This window comes from Gigantopelta aegis, chromosome 6, assembly GCF_016097555.1.
Source record: "Gigantopelta aegis isolate Gae_Host chromosome 6, Gae_host_genome, whole genome shotgun sequence".
Lineage (NCBI taxonomy): Eukaryota > Metazoa > Mollusca > Gastropoda > Neomphalida > Peltospiridae > Gigantopelta > Gigantopelta aegis.
Genome location: NC_054704.1, coordinates 48,753,658 through 48,772,448, shown reverse-complemented (window position 1 = coordinate 48,772,448; position 18,791 = coordinate 48,753,658). Strand labels below are relative to the sequence as shown.

General features: G+C 36.4%; 1 protein-coding gene across 1 annotated transcript in view; it reads left to right on the top strand.

The window, feature by feature from the left end:
* The window catches only part of LOC121374589 (nuclear pore complex protein Nup155-like), a 51,483-nt gene that overhangs the window by 14,099 nt on the left and 18,593 nt on the right, over positions 1–18,791 (top strand). The window contains exons 11-23 of the mRNA XM_041501693.1: positions 335–432; positions 1,027–1,182; positions 1,810–1,910; positions 2,825–2,989; positions 3,528–3,638; positions 6,586–6,631; positions 6,720–6,830; positions 7,822–7,926; positions 14,030–14,192; positions 14,634–14,700; positions 16,713–16,825; positions 17,855–17,928; positions 18,071–18,204. Coding sequence (XP_041357627.1) covers positions 335–432; positions 1,027–1,182; positions 1,810–1,910; positions 2,825–2,989; positions 3,528–3,638; positions 6,586–6,631; positions 6,720–6,830; positions 7,822–7,926; positions 14,030–14,192; positions 14,634–14,700; positions 16,713–16,825; positions 17,855–17,928; positions 18,071–18,204 — 1,444 coding nt within the window. The remainder of the gene's footprint in view (positions 1–334; positions 433–1,026; positions 1,183–1,809; positions 1,911–2,824; positions 2,990–3,527; positions 3,639–6,585; positions 6,632–6,719; positions 6,831–7,821; positions 7,927–14,029; positions 14,193–14,633; positions 14,701–16,712; positions 16,826–17,854; positions 17,929–18,070; positions 18,205–18,791) is intronic.

The window sequence follows — 18,791 nt, the reverse complement described above, 5'->3', positions numbered from 1 at the left end:
TCGTTGTAGCTTTCCATTATTTCCATATGACTGTTGGCTATTTGATTTTATAATATGTTATCTAATTTTACTTGTGAATAGTTTGTACTTATTAATGAACAAACTATCTTATTGTAGTCGGAAGGTGCTACATTTATTTACCAAACTCAGAAACTAAAAACAATTAAGATAAACACTTATGGTTCTAATAATGGTTCTTTTTTCAACATGGTTATGTTAGGAAAATGTTATTAATGAATATTACTCAGTATACATCCTGTTAATGTGTACATAAAATGTTAGTTGTTAAGCCAGATGTTAGTTCAATTTTCTTCCATGTATTTTGTACTTCCAGGACAATAGAAAGATCTCATTTCGAGTCTGTGGTACACATATCGGCTCTCACAAAATCCGACTCGGTAAACATTCACCTTGTAGCCATTACAAAATCAGGTACGGAAAAACTTTTAGACTGAGTCAGGAATCTTACATCATTTCTCTGGAATTTCGTTGTATTTTTATGTGGTATTGTTAATTCTTAGACACGGATACCAGGTAAAAATGAGCCAACCATTGAATTTGTAACTTAAAATTTAGTTGAAACATATTACTTCCAAATTGTGTGTATGAATTTATTTCAGGTGGTTCTTAGATCTAAACTTTAATATACAGTGAATCCCCTTTAAACCGGACACTCTTGGGACCAAGATAAATGTCTGCTTTTAAGAGGGATCCGGTTTAGAGAGTTCAGTTCTGTCTTGTGTTTTTAAAAAGGGACTGTAAAATGTCCGGCTTTGAGGGAATTCTGGTTTACAGAGGTTCCGATCTTGAGAGGTTTCACTGTATTAACGTAGCACAAAATTACATTTTTATTTATTCCTATCCTTTCAAAATATGTAAAATAGTAAACATTGTAAATTGTACCAAAAAATAAAGAAGTTTTTTCAGTGTGTGTGTATACAGGAGACTTTAGTTATTGCTTGATAGTTAAGATTTTGTGTACTGCATATCACAATGTCTCCTTTAATTATATGTATTATTTTACAGGTGTACGGTTGTACTTCACAACCACTCCGTTTGGATCTCCAGCCCGACGTCCCTGTATGTTGAATCTGGTTCACATTCGTCTTCCACCCGGGTTTTCTGCCTCCTCTGTCACCACCAGACTGACACACAATGTGCACATGGCTTACTACAAGAAAGGTTTCACTTTCCCTATATATATATATATATATATACAGATTGACTAGATGTCTCCGTATCCGAATTCATAAAAAGAAAGTATGATAGGTGCTTTAAGTTGCAAAGGTGTCTTTCCAATCTATTAACACAGTGGGGGAGATCTAGTAAAACAGTGGAGGAAGGGGGGAAACCTATGCCCTAGTAAAACAGTGGAGGAAGGGGGACCCTGTGCCATAGTAAAACAGTGGAGGAAGGGGGAAAACCTATGCCCTAGAAGCTTTTAAATATTATTCATATTTTTTTTAGCTTGTTTTCATTTAAGACTGCTGTGTTAAGATTTCTTTTTAAATGCTAATTTGACTGTGTTATTAGTTTAGTTATCATACTTAATATCATTATATAGGAATAGTCATGGGATAAAGAAAGGTATATATTTGAACATTCGTATGCTACTTTAATATTTTTAAATACTATTTTTCAAATTGTTATTTATCAAATAACAACCCTCAAAACATAGTAACAAATTCACAAAAAGTGTTCATATTGACTACTTAAAGAAGTTACACGTGACTGTATGATAGTACCTTTCATACATTTGTCTCATTGACACTTACAATTTATAAATTTATTTGAATCAATTTATTTTAGGATCACTTCTGTTGGTGGCCTCCCAGGGTGAAGAAAATGATCTGCTGTGGGGTGTGAGCAGTGATTCTTTCCCATTCCAGAAACAGCTGATGGAAACACAGGTATACGTTCTTACAAAGTGTCTTATTATTGTTTTCATGTCTGTGAAAACAAGGTTAGTTCATTTTAAACAGCCGATTTGAGATCAGTATAGTTAAATCCCTCTAAACCGGACACTCATAAGACCAAGTAAGAAGTCTGGTTTCTAGAGGTATTAGGTTTAGAGAGGTTATATTCTCTACTGATACGTGTATGTATTTAAAATGAGACTGACCGGCCTCGGTGGTGTCGTGGTAGGCCATCGGTCTACAGGCTGGTAGGTACTGGGTTCGGATCCCAGTCGAGGCATGGGATTTTTAATCCAGATACCGACTCCAAACCGTGAGTGAGTGCTTCGCAAGGCTCAATGGGTAGGTGTAAACCACTTGCACCGACCAGTGATCCATAACTGGTTCAACAAAGGCCATGGTTTGTGCTATCCTGCCTGTGGGAAGCGCAAATAAAAGATCCCTTGCTGCTAATTGGAAGAGTAGCCCATGTAGTGGCGACAGCGGGTTTCCTCTCAAAATCTGTATGGTCCTTAACCATATGTCTGATGCCATATAACCGTAAATAAAATGTGTTGAGTGCGTTGTTAAATAAAACATTTCTTTCTTTCTTTTTTTCTTTAAAATGAGACTCTGAAAAACATCCTGTTTTAAAGGAATTCTGGTTCATAGAGGGTCTACTTTTGAGGGTTTACCCTGTATTGTAAGTATTTACACGTAATTCAAAACAGTTTAACATTTGCTAAACAACCCACGTAATGTGCCTTTGGTTTGAACAGGTAGTCTTTATATACATTTGTCTCCATAATTAAATTACCTTTAAGAATCACTGGTATAAATGTTACTATATATAGCTGGTTGAGATCTGTTTACTGCCAACCCATGTGTTCCGACTACTGACTAATACATTGTTCTATCTATTTTTCCAGTCTGTATTGCCAGTGGATGGGAAAACCAAGGCTATATTTGAAGTGGCCGGTCAGACGACCGTGCTGACGGAGAAACGCCAGCTGATTGTTCCCCGCCCCGACCCACCTGCTGTTGTCACTCAACACGTGGACCCGCCTCGCAAGTTCATTGTTCTCACCTCACAGGTTCGTTACGCTGCAAGACGGAACAACATAGCTGTCACGTTTTGTGGACAAGAGTCATAGTTGGAGAAATATATTTTACAGGTCATGGCATTGGCTACAATATTAATATTGGGAATGCAGGGCGCAAACTTAACGACAGCACTGACAGCAATTGCCGTCGTTGAGATATAAATTGCCGTAGGTAGAAATCATCACCGATGGCATAAAAGTGCCATTGGTAAAGCTCCTGAACAATGACACCAAATACACCTAGTGTACATTATCTGCCAGTATCTAACATTTGCACATTTGAAATATGTCTACATACAGCTAAATAACCTTTCAGTCATGTTTATTTTCTGCAAATGTCACCTTATTTTTTAATTGCAAATGGGAGGCTCAAAATTGCCGTCTGTACACCGTTTCACCCATGGCAATTCTTTACAAAATTGCCGTAGGAGACAAATTCTTAAGTTTGAGCCCTGGAATGATTTAGTGAGTATATATTTTGATCCTCCTAACAGATTAGTTATTAAAGGAATATTGTTTGAATTTTCAGGGCTGTAACATTTTGACAAAGCTACGTCCAGTGGAACAACTGCATCAACTACTCATTGACTGCCAGGGACCTGAGGCTGAGGAAGTGAAAGCTTTCTTCCGACTACACAAGGTATTAAGGAGTTCTATATCTTCATCTCTGTATAGGGCGGAACGTAGCCCAGTGGTAAAGCGCTCGCTTGATGCGTGGTCGGTTTGGGATCGATCCCTGTCATTGGGCCCATTGGGCTATTTTTCAATCCATCCAGTGCACCATGACTGGTACATCAAAGGCCGTGGTATGTGCTATCCTGTCTGTGGGATGGTGCATATAAAAGATCCCTTGCTGCTAATCGAAAAGAGTAGCCCAGGAAGTGGCGACAGTGGGTTTCCTGTCTCAATATAATATGTGTGTTTCATAACCATATATCTGACACCGTATAACCGTAAAATAAAATGTGTTAAGTGTGTTGTTAATTAAAACATTTTCTTCCTTCATCTCTATTTATGTTTGATCTTTCAATGTAGTCTTAATGGGTGTGAGGGGCTGCTCACCTGATGCACGGTCGGTCTGGGATCGAGCCCCATCAGTGGATCCATTGAGCTATTTCAACCAGTGCACCACAATTGATATATCAAAGGCCATGGTATATGATATCCTGTCTATGGGGTGGTGCATATAAAAGACCCCCACCCCCCACCCCCCACTCACTAATGGAAAATGTAGCGGGTCTCCTCTCTTAAGACTGCATCCAAGTGACCAAACCGTCCTCGGTGGCGTCATGGCAGGCCATCAGTCTACAGACTGGTAGGTACTGGGTTCGGATCCCAGTCGAGGCATGAGATTTTTAATCCAGATACCGACTCCAAACCCCGAGTGAGTACTCCACAAGGCTCAATGGGTAGGTGTAAACCACTTGCACCGACCAGTGATCCATAACTGGTTCAACAAAGGCCATGGTTTGTGCTATCCTGCCTTTGGGAAGTGCAAATAAAAGATCCCTTGCTGCTAATCGGAAAGAGTGGCCCAAGTAGTTGTGACAGTGGGTTTCCTCTCAAAATCTGTGTGGTCCTTAACCATATGTTTGACACCATATAACTTGTAAATAAAATGAGTTGAGTGTGTCGTTAAATAAAACATTTCTTTCTTTCTTTCCAAGTGACCAAATGTTTGACATCCAATATCTGATGATTAATAAATCAGTGTGCTATAGTGGTGTCATTAAACAAAACAAACAAATTTTAATGGGTGTGATGTAGCCTGGGTGTAATCAATGCCTTTTCGGGGGATCCTTGAGCTATTTCTCACTTCAACAGTTCTCCACATTTGATGTAACAAAGACTATATTTTCTACTGTGCTGTCAGTGGGATGGTGCATATAAAAATCCCTTGCTTCTGACTGAAGAGTGGCCCTTGGAGTTCTGGCAGCCTGGTTTACTTTCTCATCCTCTACGTCCAATGCCATATAACCATAAACAAAAACGTTTTGAGTATATCATTAAATTCTTCCCTTTTTTTCTTCGGTAAAGTCTTCATCTAAAAACCAGTAGTCAAATTCATCACTTAGCTCAAACCCAAGTTTTCTGTTAGATGTCAGTTAATGGAATTCGCGATACTCGAAAAGTACACAATATGTCATTGGTCATGAGTTTGATATAATAAATGATAAATACATTTGGAAACATAACATACATTCTAGAGTGGTAGGATAAACAATGAATATTAGATACATACTGATGAAAAGAAATTAGGGAGGATGACCCCCAACACTCGAAGGAAAGAATGACTGCAACCAAAGCCCACATTTCTTTCTCTCATAGTTGTTAGATTTTTAATATTTAACGTATATTGTTTATTTATAAGTTTAAGAAAAGAATTAGAATAAACTTAGTAACCATATGGATTAAAAAAAAAAAAAAAAATTAAGCTAAGGAAGTAAGGTATATTATTTCTTTTCAACATCACCTGTCCTCAAACAAGTGCATATTCCCCTACGGCTAGTAGTCTGGTCTGAATATCTCAACGGCCAATGGATTGGCTTAAAATTCTTCTACTGTATGCTCCCTCTTGTTCTGGTCACGTGACTGTAACTTGCTTCTTTTTCCTTTGCTGTTTTGGTTCAGACATCTTTTCCTTTTTATGTGTGGAATACTAATAGACTCCATCATATGTTGTCATGTGGGATAGAAAAAGTACACCCGAGGTGGTGAACATTTCGACCTGGCACGAGGCTTGCCTAGTCCCAGGGTTGAAATTTCCACCACCAAGGGTGTACTTTTTCTAGCCTACATGACCGCATATGATAGAGTCTGTTTCCTCCTATCCATAAATAAACCATTATTTTACACAAACAAACAAAGATGGCTGAAAAAATAACTTCTTTATTTGACCCTTTTATCATAAATAAACTACGGTACACTATCCAGTGTTCGAGATTAACGGTATCCCGATATCCCGGGGATACCAGAATTTAATTTTGGATACCAGACTTAAAGAACCCAGTATCCCACCGGGATACCATATAATACTAAATTCTCAGGTGGGATACCAGATTTTGAAATGTTAGTATCCAACTGGGATACTGGCCAAATTTTAATCTCTAACACTGCTATCATATTTACCGCATCTGTTTCATGTGTTAAATATAATTTACCACTACAAATTAACAAGATAGCTTTTATAATGAAGCTTTTAATAACAAAATATTGATCTAAAACTACCCAACTGGCATTGATATCACATCACATATTACCAATGCCGTTTGACTGTTTTATCATAAATAAACTACACTATCATATTTGCCGCATCTGTTTCATGTGTTAAATATAATTTAACACTACAAATTAACAAGATAGCTTTTATAATGAAGGTTTTATAAACAAAATATTGGTCTAAAACTACTCAACTGGCATTGATATGACATCACATTTTACCCACACTGATTTATTCTGCATGGGCTGAACGTCATGGAATTGGCCGCTCTGTTTCATGCATGGCTAGGGATGGGAATTAAATTTCTATATTGAAGGTTCTATATATCTCTAAAACTTTTCCATTCTCCTTCTTGTTTTGTTTTCAGTCTGAGCATGCTGCATGGGCTGCGTCACCTGCTTGGTTCTGGCATGGTTAGGGATGGGGCCTCCCGACACTCAGATCGGTGACTGGGTTCAGTCTGACTTTCTTCCACCTGCTTGGTGGGTGTTCCCGGCACAGTACAATCTGACAACTCGGGTGGCTTGTCCTGGTGCAGGCCACATGCCAGCCAACATCGGGCCGGTGCAGGCCACATGCCAGCCAACATTGGGCCGGCCTCGTATGCATCAGGTAAGTTGAGATTTCGTCTGTCATGAATCAAATTCCATTTCAGTAGCAGGTAAATTCCATATGAAATTTGACTCGCTGAAAGTTTTAGTGTTGTATAGTAATTTTCTGAACTGAATGATACTTGGTCATATTGCATATTTACACTATATATTGTTTTATATGATAAATTTCAATTGAAAAATAAACTGGTAGATTCCATATTGGCTCTTACTAAATGAATTTTCAGTTTTCAAATTTTATATTCCCTCTAGTTATGTTATTTATAAGTTTTAAATGGAAAATAAAGTGACTGACCTTTGTAAAATGTTCAGGGCTTGAAAAAAGGTCCCCTGAATTGTTTTTGCAAGTCATTGCTCTCCTCAGAAATTAGCATAACTTAATTGTTAAAAGGTAAATGTCACCAAACTGATAATAATATACCACAATAAAATTAATATCTGTTCATGTTTCACTGTCATTTATGATTATACTAACCATCCTTACCATCAACTAGCGACGTCACACGTCTATCTGACGTTAGGCGTATTTATACGCAACAAATTTTGGCAAACTCACATATCCGCCCCCTGACAACACATGAACATTTTGAAAGTAAAACTTGTGCTAAATATTTTTAAGTGTGAAAATCAATTCTGCGTTCACTCCATCTGCAAATAGTTTTTATGTATAAATGTTTTAACTTACTCGAATTTAGCCATGTAACTTACAACACAGTTAAAAAAGAGCTGAAGAATAACATTACATGTAACACAACCTAGTCTTTTAGTAAGGCACCCCATGTATTCTTGTCTTTTAGTTGTTTTATTATTCATCCCCTACCAGTCCAACCGGGTAAGGCCACTGTACCGACATCTCTTTCACTAACAACTAGTAACTAACTTGCTGTCCTAGACGGATGGCCCAGATAGCAGAGGAGTATGCTTAGGACGGCATGCTTGAACCTTAAATAAGTAGGAATGAATGAATCATCTTAACAATATATTGTCTTCAGGTGGAATGGGCATGCACACTCCCGGTTCTCTCAGCAGTACTGTGGTGTTCAGTCCGAATATTCACGCTGGTTCGAGCTTTGGTCCTGTTGCTTCCCCGATGCCAGGTAAGCATAAATACATATACCATGGAATCCGCTCATTGCGGTCCATGAAAAATATATGCTATTAAACGGTTTAGCCAGTGGACTTAGAATTACAACACATCAAAATTCAACAATGCAGGGTAATAGGCCCGGCAATCCAAGGTGTTCACATGTTTTTCTTAAGTAGGGGTCAATCACGCAGTCTAAATATTGTATCAGTGATTGGCAGTATGGAAGATGTCCCAATCATCAGGAAAATTAACATTTGGATGACATCTGTTGTCTCCCTGGTACAGCAGCTGAAGGGAAACATGTGAACCATCATTAGCACATCCCATGACAACTCTGATTTGACGTTTGTCCTGAAGTCCAACAATTTCCACTTGTTTCGACCCTTCCTGTGCTGAAGTCCAGATCGATACGGGAACAATGATGACACCTGTTTGATCGAAATTCATGATCAACTCTTGGGGGAATCTGTTTGTCTGTTGTGACTTTAACAATGCGATCAAGAAATGTTGTTTTAATTTCTTCCAAATCAATTGGAACTTTTTGGGCTGACTTCGTTCCTTTTCATTTTACTGGTCCCAAACGTGCCAAAATTGAATTGGGCCATCCCCATGTCACTTCTGTTGTTGTACTATACTCTTTGAGAAGTCCTCTGTTTCATTGCGAAATCACTCCTTTCGCTATCACCATTAAAATTTGCTGATTGACAATTCCACCTACCAATTGCACAGCCCTGATCCTGTCATTTGTTAGAAAATTGTAGAATTAACGGGCGACCAAATTTAGCTTTTGGTAATGCTACGATTTCTTTTTCTGGGTTAGCTTTTTTCACATTTCATGTTTTATATGTAACTTTCTGAAATCTTCTTATTCAAAATACTAAAAAAAAAAAATTGGCTGCTTTGGTGTTTCCATTTTTAATTGCATATTGAGCAATTTTTGCTCTGTTCATCATCATGGTTTTCATACATTTGCCTCTTACGCTTTCTACCCATAGCACTATTCAATGGTTGACCGGCCTCGGTGGCGTCGTGGTTAGGCCATCGGTCTACAGGCTGGTAGGTAATGGGTTCGGATCCCAGTCGAGGCATGGGATTTTTAATCCAGATACCGACTCCCAACCCTGAGTGAGTGCTCCGCAAGGCTCAATGGGTAGGTGTAAACCACTTGCACCGACCAGTGATCCATAACTGGTTCAACAAAGGCCATGGTTTGTGCTATCCTGCCTGTGGGAAGCGCAAATAAAAGATCCCTTGCTGCTAATCGGAAAGAGTAGCCCATGTAGTGGCGACAGCGGGTTTCCTCTCAAAATCTGTGTGGTCCTTAACCATATGTCTGACGCCATATAACCGTAAATAAAATATGTTGAGTGCGTCGTTAAATAAAACCTTTCTTTCTTTTTTTTATTCAATGGTTGTAGAACTTTTTCTATTTCAACATTGACAGTAGCGCATTCTCTAGCCTCATCTTGAGATGAACAGACATTGGGACTAGGGAGCCCTGGGCCCGATTCAGGACATTTTATCGATGGGTTGGCACATTTGAACTTGTTTTACATCGTGTCGACATTTTGTTCAGCAGTAAAAATTCAGAATGGTATAACGGCCAGTAACACTAAAGCTGTAAGTCTCTTTGTTTGCTTTAAAACAATATCCAAACAATAGCAGAGCGTTAATAGCATCTCAGTGAAAACCCGTTTCCGACCCCTGTACACAAAATAGACTGCTCTAAAAAAAATCCTCAGTAGGAGATTTTGCACAATTGTTTTGTCGGAGATTAACTGAGCACACAACATGCTATTGATTAAACAATAAGGATAGTAAACAACAATAAATAGTTTGCATGTATAGGACTGCAATGTTTTTACTAAATTTAAGTTAACGGTAAGCAGCTTCACTTGATGTTTGAGGTAATTTATAACTGGAAATAGTGCACGTTGCTTGACTGGAAAATTATAGAAACAGTTCTTTTGATCAGCCGAACCTAAAAGTGCATCTAGATTTTTTAAGGTTTGATATGTCGATCTCGCTAAAGTTTTATGCTTGCTAATAGGTCACTAATGTGGAGTCCGCTAAAAGTTAAGGTTGCTAATATTTTATGATTTGCAGTATATAAACATAAGAAGGATAATAATTATAAGGACCATGCATCCATTGTGCGCCCCTGCGCGTGCTGTAACCTCACCGTGGTGCAGGACTGTAACATTCTCTTTGAGAATGGCCAATACAGCACAAAATTGAAATTTCGAGTAAAAATCTGTGATATTTGTATTTTTGCACATTTCTTTACACTGTTTTTATTTAAAACTTGAAATCTTATATTGATGTTGATCATCACTTTATTTGTTTGCATTACCATAGTTTGACGCCCAATAGCTGATGTATTTTTCGTGCTGGGGTATCGTTAAACATTCATTCATTCATTCATTCTATTGTGCATACCTTACAAATGACTACTTTTACCTTTAATAACTTTAATATCTTTTTTCTTTATATACATATGAAAACAAACCCAAACCCCTGCACATTTACATTATTTCTGTCATCTAAAGTAGAGGAACAATTACAATTAACATTTTCTCACCCAATCGATTATGGATTTTTATACTGGGTCATCACATCGGTATAGAGCCAAACTTATCAATTTTTTATTATAATCGATCATTGGAACATCACTACCTTGCACTAGACTTGTTTTTGTCAAAGTTGTTTAAAGTGCAGTTTTTTCCAGAAATGTGTACACATAATCCATTAAATTGTAGTCGCATTATCACCACCATAAACGTAAATAAATAAACCGAAAAATTAAATAAAATTAACAACTGTTCAGTTAAGAATTTCATATTTCTATTTTAGTGATTTCCCTAGAAATTTGGCAAGGCATGGTAGACCAAACACTTTTGGGGCATTTTCACCATTTTCGGAGCACTTGTTTTTCATTAAAAATACACAAAAATTAATTGAAATAAACATTAATGTAATTTAATTAATTAATAATACCTTTAATTAATTAATGTAATTTTATTAATTAATAATACCTTTTTGAGTGTTTTATAAAGGCAATTTTAGAATTAATTAGTGAAAAAGGCTTGTTTAATCTCAGGGCAGCATGGTGCTGATTAAGGTAAGATGGCACTAGACTATTGATTGATTGATTGAATGAATGTTTAACGACACCCCAGCACGAAAAATACATCGGCTATTGGGTGTCAAACTATGGTAATGCAAATAAATAAAGTGATGATCAACATCAATATAAAAATTCAAGGTTTAAACAAAAACAGTGTAATGAATGAATGAATGAATGTTTAACGACACCCCAGCACGAAAAATACATCGGCTATTGGGTGTCAAACTATGGTAATGCAAATAAATAAAGTGATGATCAACATCAATATAAAAATTCAAGGTTTAAACAAAAACAGTGTAAAGAACTGTGCCAAAAATACAAATACAAATATCACAAATATCACAGAATTTTACGGACACCGAATTTTACTCTAAACTTCAATTTGTGCTGTATTGGCCATTCTCAAAGAGAATGTTACACCCCTGCACCACGGTGAGGTTACAGCACACGCAGGGGTAGACTATTGAGGCATGGTGCTGCACCATGCTAAAACAAGCTAGGGAAAACACTATGTTTAAAACATAGCATCACAGTTGATAAAATCTGGGAAATAATCCAAGTAACATGGTTAATTAATTAATTAATTAATATTATCACGCGTAAAACCATTAATTTTTAGCACTAATATTGTCAGTCACTCAAGTTCTTTCAGTTGACACAAAGTAAGCAATCTGCTTGATGTTTTGGCCGAATGCCAAGTTTGTAGTCAGCTGTAAACCACACAAAAGCCTAGTGACCAGTCTATTACAGAGCAAACATGAACATGTTACCTGCATGATAGAATGTATGCCATTATAGCAGAATAAATTCTCTTAGTGGGCGAATCATTAAAAAAATTCTATATATTGTTGTTGTCATTTTGTTCTTACTAAATTACTTGTTAATGAGTACTGGTAGCATCTTCATTTGTTTCACTGCAGATTTGACCTATTAATGAAGCTGACCCTGTACTAGACTTGTTTCGGTCAAATCAAGTGCAGTTTTCCAGAATCATGTACGCACAGCCAATTAATCAACCATAGTCACATCATCGCCACTGTAAATGTCAATAATTAAATTTAAAAAACGAAAAATAAAATTAATAACTATTTACATTTATGTTTAAAACACAACACATACAGTTGATTGTAAGCATTTATAGAAACGGGGAAATAATCCAGTTAACATGGTTAATATTATCACACATAAAACTGTTTTTATCAGCTAGCACAAACTAAGGAATCCAGTTGATAAACTTTGTAACCTTGCATTGTTGATTACTGACCGCTGTCTTTTCAAACTAATCTAAGTTGTAATTGTAAAGGTTGTGAAAGTCAACACAATTTCCTCAGAATACTGTTGTATGCTTCCAATCCAAGATGTTGAATATATTTCACTTGTTGTTATCGGTAGAATGTATTCGCCTTCTTTGTTGATGCTGCCATTTAATAAATTGTAAATTAGGTTGGTTTTAATGAAGAATGGTGCACATATTTTGTCATTGGTTGGTGTTTAATAGCAGTCTTCAGTTGTCATAAATAACATAATATTGGTCAAAATCATCGACAGGCATACCAGTGCTAGCAGTGATCGGTTGGTCAGTTTTATCAAGTTTGTTGTCGTCATTGTCTACAGAAAATCCACCCTTCCTGAAACGGTCAACAATTGTTACTGGTTTCATGTTTCTCAATACTTTCGTCAACATGTGTATACCATCAAGTAAAGTTGGTTTTTTCCACAAGATTTCAATGACCAATTGTGACTGATGCCCTAGTCACAAAGTTGGATTAGAGAAGTATTTTGGGTTGATGGAACATCAGTTTAATGCAGGGGTCGAAATAGTGCCGTTCATCATCATCATTGGCCTGGAGATATGTTTGCCTGCCGTCCCGTCAGACCAGCAATTATTTTGTATTTATACTTTATGATCATACTTGTTCATGCAGGTTTTGATACGGCCTATTAGAATTTCCAGCTTACCGGACCGAATGACCAGATGGAATTTTAACTTAATTTCGACCCCTGTAATGTCTAATTTGTTAGTCGGTGAGTAGGCAGTGCATTTGTCGACTAATAGATCACTTTTCTGTTTCTTCACTTTAGTTTCAATTCCCAATTGAAATCCTTGAGCCATACTGTGAAGATTTTTCCATCAATCAGGCATTTTTACTGTTGGTATATGACACAGGCAGACCTTTTTCACCCTAAAAATAGTGTGGGTGCTTACTCTTACCACTTACTAAGAGCTTTCATTTGTCAGTACCCACCATATTACATCCCACTAAAACAATCACGCGATCCAGAGCTGTTTTGCTGCCGCCGCTCACTTTATCGATTTTCTGAATGAAGATGCCATCTGGTAACACACATAGTACAATCCCGTGTTGTCTGCATTAAAAAAAATTGGAAGTACACTTTTTTGACCAGTTGTCAGCTCCTGTGAAATATGCATTGTTCTTTACTCTGTGTATTTTTTTAATTATATATATATATGTATATATATATATATATATAAACAGTACCATTTCGTTCTTTTCATTGGGACAACCATCTGGTTGTTAGATTGAAATAGTCCACTCCCAGTATTTCATCTCGTTCTTTTGCCTTTTGGAGTAGAATCAGTCCAGATATGAGTATACCTTTCCGTCTGGCATTAGAATATCACTTGGAGAGGGCCACACAGTGTTTACTGCTTTTCCTGTTCTTTACTGTTTTCTATCTGAATTGGTATTGCAATGATACTGGTTAAATATTTCATCCCATTTGGTGGATATTTATGAAACGTCTAAGTTTTTCTTGACGTCCATTTTCAAATGTTTTCTGTCTAAGATTCTACCACTTCATATTTGTTTGAAAGAGATAATTTGTTTTTATATTCTAAAAATTGTCTTAATGTGCTTTTTTACTCGATCATAATGTATAGATGAAAAATATAATCTTAACGTTATTCAACATGCATTTTTATCTCTGTAACATATTTAACAAGCATTTTATGTTCTATTTATAGGCATGCAGCCAACTCACATGTCGACACCAGCCCACGGAATGATGCATGGGTATGGACAATCGATGTATCCAACCGGAGTTGCTTCCCTTCCTGGTCACATGCAGGAAGTGATCTTCTCGGGGAAACACAATGGAATTTGTATCTATTTGAGCCGACTTTTAAGGTAATTAAAAATAGAAAAATCTATTTAACTCAACCAATCATATAATACTGCATCAAACCATATTTACCAATTTTGTCATTTATAAAGGATTAGAATTTCATCTAAACTTTTTTTATCATTTAAACACAATTAGAAACAAGATTTCATATATGGTTTCATAAAAGTGATAATACAAATTAATAAAAAAAACCCCAGAAAAAAGAAAATGTTGAATCAAAGTTGAGACATGGGATTTTTAATCCAGATACCGACTCTTTTAGACCTTTCTGAGACCGTGAACTACACGGTATCACTGTTACATGTGGGTTTTTGTTCTTTCAGATCTTTCTGGGACTGAACTACATGGATCACTGTTACCTGTGGGTTTTTGTTCTTTTAAAACTTTCTGGGACCGTGAACTACATGATATCACTGTTACCTGTGGGTTTTTTCTTCTTTCAGACCTTTCTGGGACTATAACGTGTGTTCCGAATACCACTGCCAGACTTCACTCGGTCCAGCTTCTTATGTGAGTGTGTTGTCACACCGTGTAATAACATTAATAGTTCATATTTCACTGGTCAGCTAGAGGTTTTACATAATGGAATAAGTTTGTATCAGGGTTCTCACGGACCTGGAGTCCAGGGTCCCTGACGCAGCGATCAAGGATGGGACGCACCATATTGCATACACGTGCGTCCCTGCGGACGCAGTATATTTTTATTTTTATTTAACTTCAATATGATTTTTTTTTAAACATCTAAATTTACTGTAAAATAAATCGACAACATTCATAAAAATTCTTGGAAATTAGTGTTAATTGGTACAATCAGTTGGTCACTCCAGAAAGCCACCCTCATCAATGCACCCACTTCGTGGAAATTAACTCAACCACGTGACCCAGATTTACAACATTAACCGGTACGACAAAACATGACTAATAAAAAGTAAAACTTGTTGTCGCTAGTAATCAAACATTTAATATAAAAATGTCTTAAACAGTATTTCATGTTATTTAATCGCGTTTTCTAGCTTTACGACAAGCAGCTAGCAGTACACAACTGAATAGTAGACTGGCCACGTGGACATGCAAACAGCGCTTATTCACACCGTGAGGCGGATCAACTGAACAAAACTGGTTGAAAATGTTTGGTTCTAAAAATTGCGATAGTTATTTTGCCAAACTGAAAATTCTTTCGCAATATTTTTTTTTCTTCGCATTATTAGTTGAATATATATGAATTACCTGGTATTTGTTTATATTTTATCATACATTTTAATAATAAAAAAATGTATGCATGTTCATGTACTTTTTATTACGACATAAAACCTTTTAAATGTCAATGTTTTTTGTGTTGTCAGTTATACAATTCACTTGATATTTTATTGGATATATCAATTCATCTTCAAATGTGGACTCTCCTACATTCCTAATGGACTCTCAAAATATAAGGTCATGAGTCCATGGACTCTCAATATTTTTGGATGAATGAGAACCCTGTTGTATGTACAATAATATTCCAAAACATATAAATATACCCCTGGTGTTCAACGGCTAACCTTAAATGTAAACTTATGGTGTTTTGTGAAATTGGTGTCAGAACTTTAAAATAGTATATAGTTAATGATAAGATGTGGAAACTTTTATTAAAATCTTTACGCCTGAACTATTTGTAAACATGGGCCCTGTACTTTGCAGATGACTGTCTTAACCTTTCAACTACTGGATTAATTTTTGACAAAAACCACTGAGTGGGTACAAGTTTATAATTTTTACTCACATATATTCACTTAAATGTTTTATAAATACATAAAATAAAGTTCGTATTTGAATCGGTAAGTATTATTTTTGTAGGTTTTTATAATTTTTATAATATTTTAGATCAGTTAATGTTGATTAAAATTAGGCAAAAAATTGGAAAAGTCGCATTGACTTACGTAACGGGCATTTGTGGCCAGCTGTCCAGTATTTTATGTCTTATTCCCGATAACAGTGGTTTTCTGACCAGAATTAAAAAAAAAAAAAAAAACCTATATAAACGAAGAATATTTGGTGATTTTTGTTGTTGGTAAAATGATCAAATTTATTATTAAACTAGCTGTCACAATCAGCTATCGATCCCTGAAAATTACCACGACGTGCCGCCATTGTTACGTGAAAATACTTGCCGATTACCACTTTTTTAACTCAAAATTCCAAGGTATTTTCATTTGAAAAACAACAAAAAAAGCTAGCATGCTATCAAATAAATTGCTTCCTGTTTCCGGTGAGTGTCGTGTGCAAAACAGTGGGAAATGGGGAATGCACTGTATACAGTGTACAGAATGTCGACTGGAGTAACGTTGGGCGAGATATCTCGCCTGCAGTAGTCAGAAGGTTAAGAGACATGTTACAAAAAGCCTAAGAAATGACACTTTTTAATTCAAATGGATGTACCACTGTTTTCAGTTAAGTTATGTTTTACAAGTACTAATTCACTTGTCTTCTTCCTCCAGTATATTCTTTACCTGACTGTCCTATGTTTAACTGATTTATTGTAGCTCGGAAGTGCATTCAATGGCCAAGAACTGACGATGACTTTGGAGCTTGTTCGTGATCTTGCCGACTTTGTGGATTTGAACTCTAAATTTGAATCTAGTGGACCTATGGACAGGTATGCAGGCATCTGAAAATTGACAGAACGATAGTTTCATTTGTGCATTGCTCGTGCAAGCCTATTTTCATTTGCACATTAAATTTAGGACATCATTTACATGGTTGTGATGGGTTATGCCAACATGAAAAGGCTTACGTCAACTTGTGTTTGGTTTAACCTATAAGTGGTTTATGCAAATTTTCACCTTAGGTACATAAGGTAGTATTAAATTAAGGTGATCTTAGGGCTAAGATCGCTTTGTGGAATGGGGGACCTGGTGTGATTCTAATTAACAAAAATGATCTTGATAATTTTAGAGATATGTTATTGTATTTACGTTCAGTTTACTCACCTATTTATCAGTGGTGTTTGGTTGTATATAGTGATTGCCTAACTCAGCTGCTGTAGGGAAAGAAAACTACTTTTAAAAAAAACTCTTTGAAAAGTTGAGAAAGGGCATTTTTTTAGTAACATAAGCATGCATTTTACTGTACAATTATGTGGGTTACACATCTATTAAGAATGATATTGGTATGCAGTTAGTAATAATATGTTTTGTTGGTTTTATCATGTTACACTGTTTTATCATGTTACACTATTACATAGTGACCAATGATAACTTATTTCAATATTAAAGTATAAAGTGAAAGTGAAAAATTAACTTTCATGTGTTGAAATGTGATGTTTGAGATATGGTTTCTTACAGCATGAGGGTGGGACGTAGCCTAGTGGTACAGCGTTCGCTCGATGCGCGGTCGGTGTGGGATTGATCCCCGTCGGTGGGCACATTGGGCTATTTCTCATTCCAGCCAGTGCACCGCGACTGGTATATCAAAGGCTGTGGTATGTACTACCCTGTTTGGGATGATGCATATAAAAGATCCCTTGCTGCTAATTGGAAAGAGTAGCCCATGAAGTGGCGACAGCAGGTTTTCTCTCTCAATATCTGTGTGGTCCTTAACCATACATGTATGTCTGATGCCATATAACCGTAAATAAAATGTGTTGAGTGCGTCGTTTAAAAAACCCAACATGTCTTTCTTACAGTACGATGTCCATGATGCATTTCCAGCCGAGAATGATGGGACACATGGATGAAAATACAAAGAAGAGGCTACACGGTAATGTTTTTTTATTAATTCTGATTGACCTTTTTTGTATTGACACGGAATATGTTTATATTAGACGACACATTTCATTCTGCATAATTGTTTTTATTGATTAGATCACAATACTAACGAGAAACTGGTTTTTATTTTGCAGCTGAAGCTCTGAAAATTGAGAAGATCTCTCTCCAGCACATACAAGACCTTCTGCATAGAATTGAAGAAATTTTTGGCTTGTGGAAAGTTCTAGTGGACCACCAATTTCATGCAGTAGCAGAAGTTCTCCCAAAGGTACATTTTGTATTAATAACATGTCTTAAAAGATGTTTTCAAGACTGATGTCCCATAAGAATCACAAAATATTAAACATATTACCTTTCAGCCTTGAGGTAATGGAACTTCCCACATAATAATGCAGGGGACAATATTTCAAAATCTTAGGTAACCGGAAATCAGTTCACGTGAGTTTTACTTAGGTAACCGATTGTTCGGTTATGTGAATATAGCTCTCGTAACTGATGAGTTAGGCCTACCTAATCCTAAAGCACTTAAACTACGCTTCTGTGCTACATTGGTGGTTCAAATGTATTTAAAAACATAAACTTATGTTCACTTTATGTTCTCGTGATTTTAAAGTTGCGTAACCGACACGTGAACCGAACAACGGTTCTCGTGAAATATTGTGCCTGTAATGACATCAGTTGCATGTTTTAATACCCCCAATAAGGAAATGGTGCAGGTACATACAGTTACGCTTGTCTTTTCCTTCTATATACCTTGTCAATTGCACAAAAGTAAGGACATCTATCAGTATGTTATGTACAAGTTTCTAATTAATTAGTCTATTATGTTTAGCAATTAAAAAATGATTTATCTGG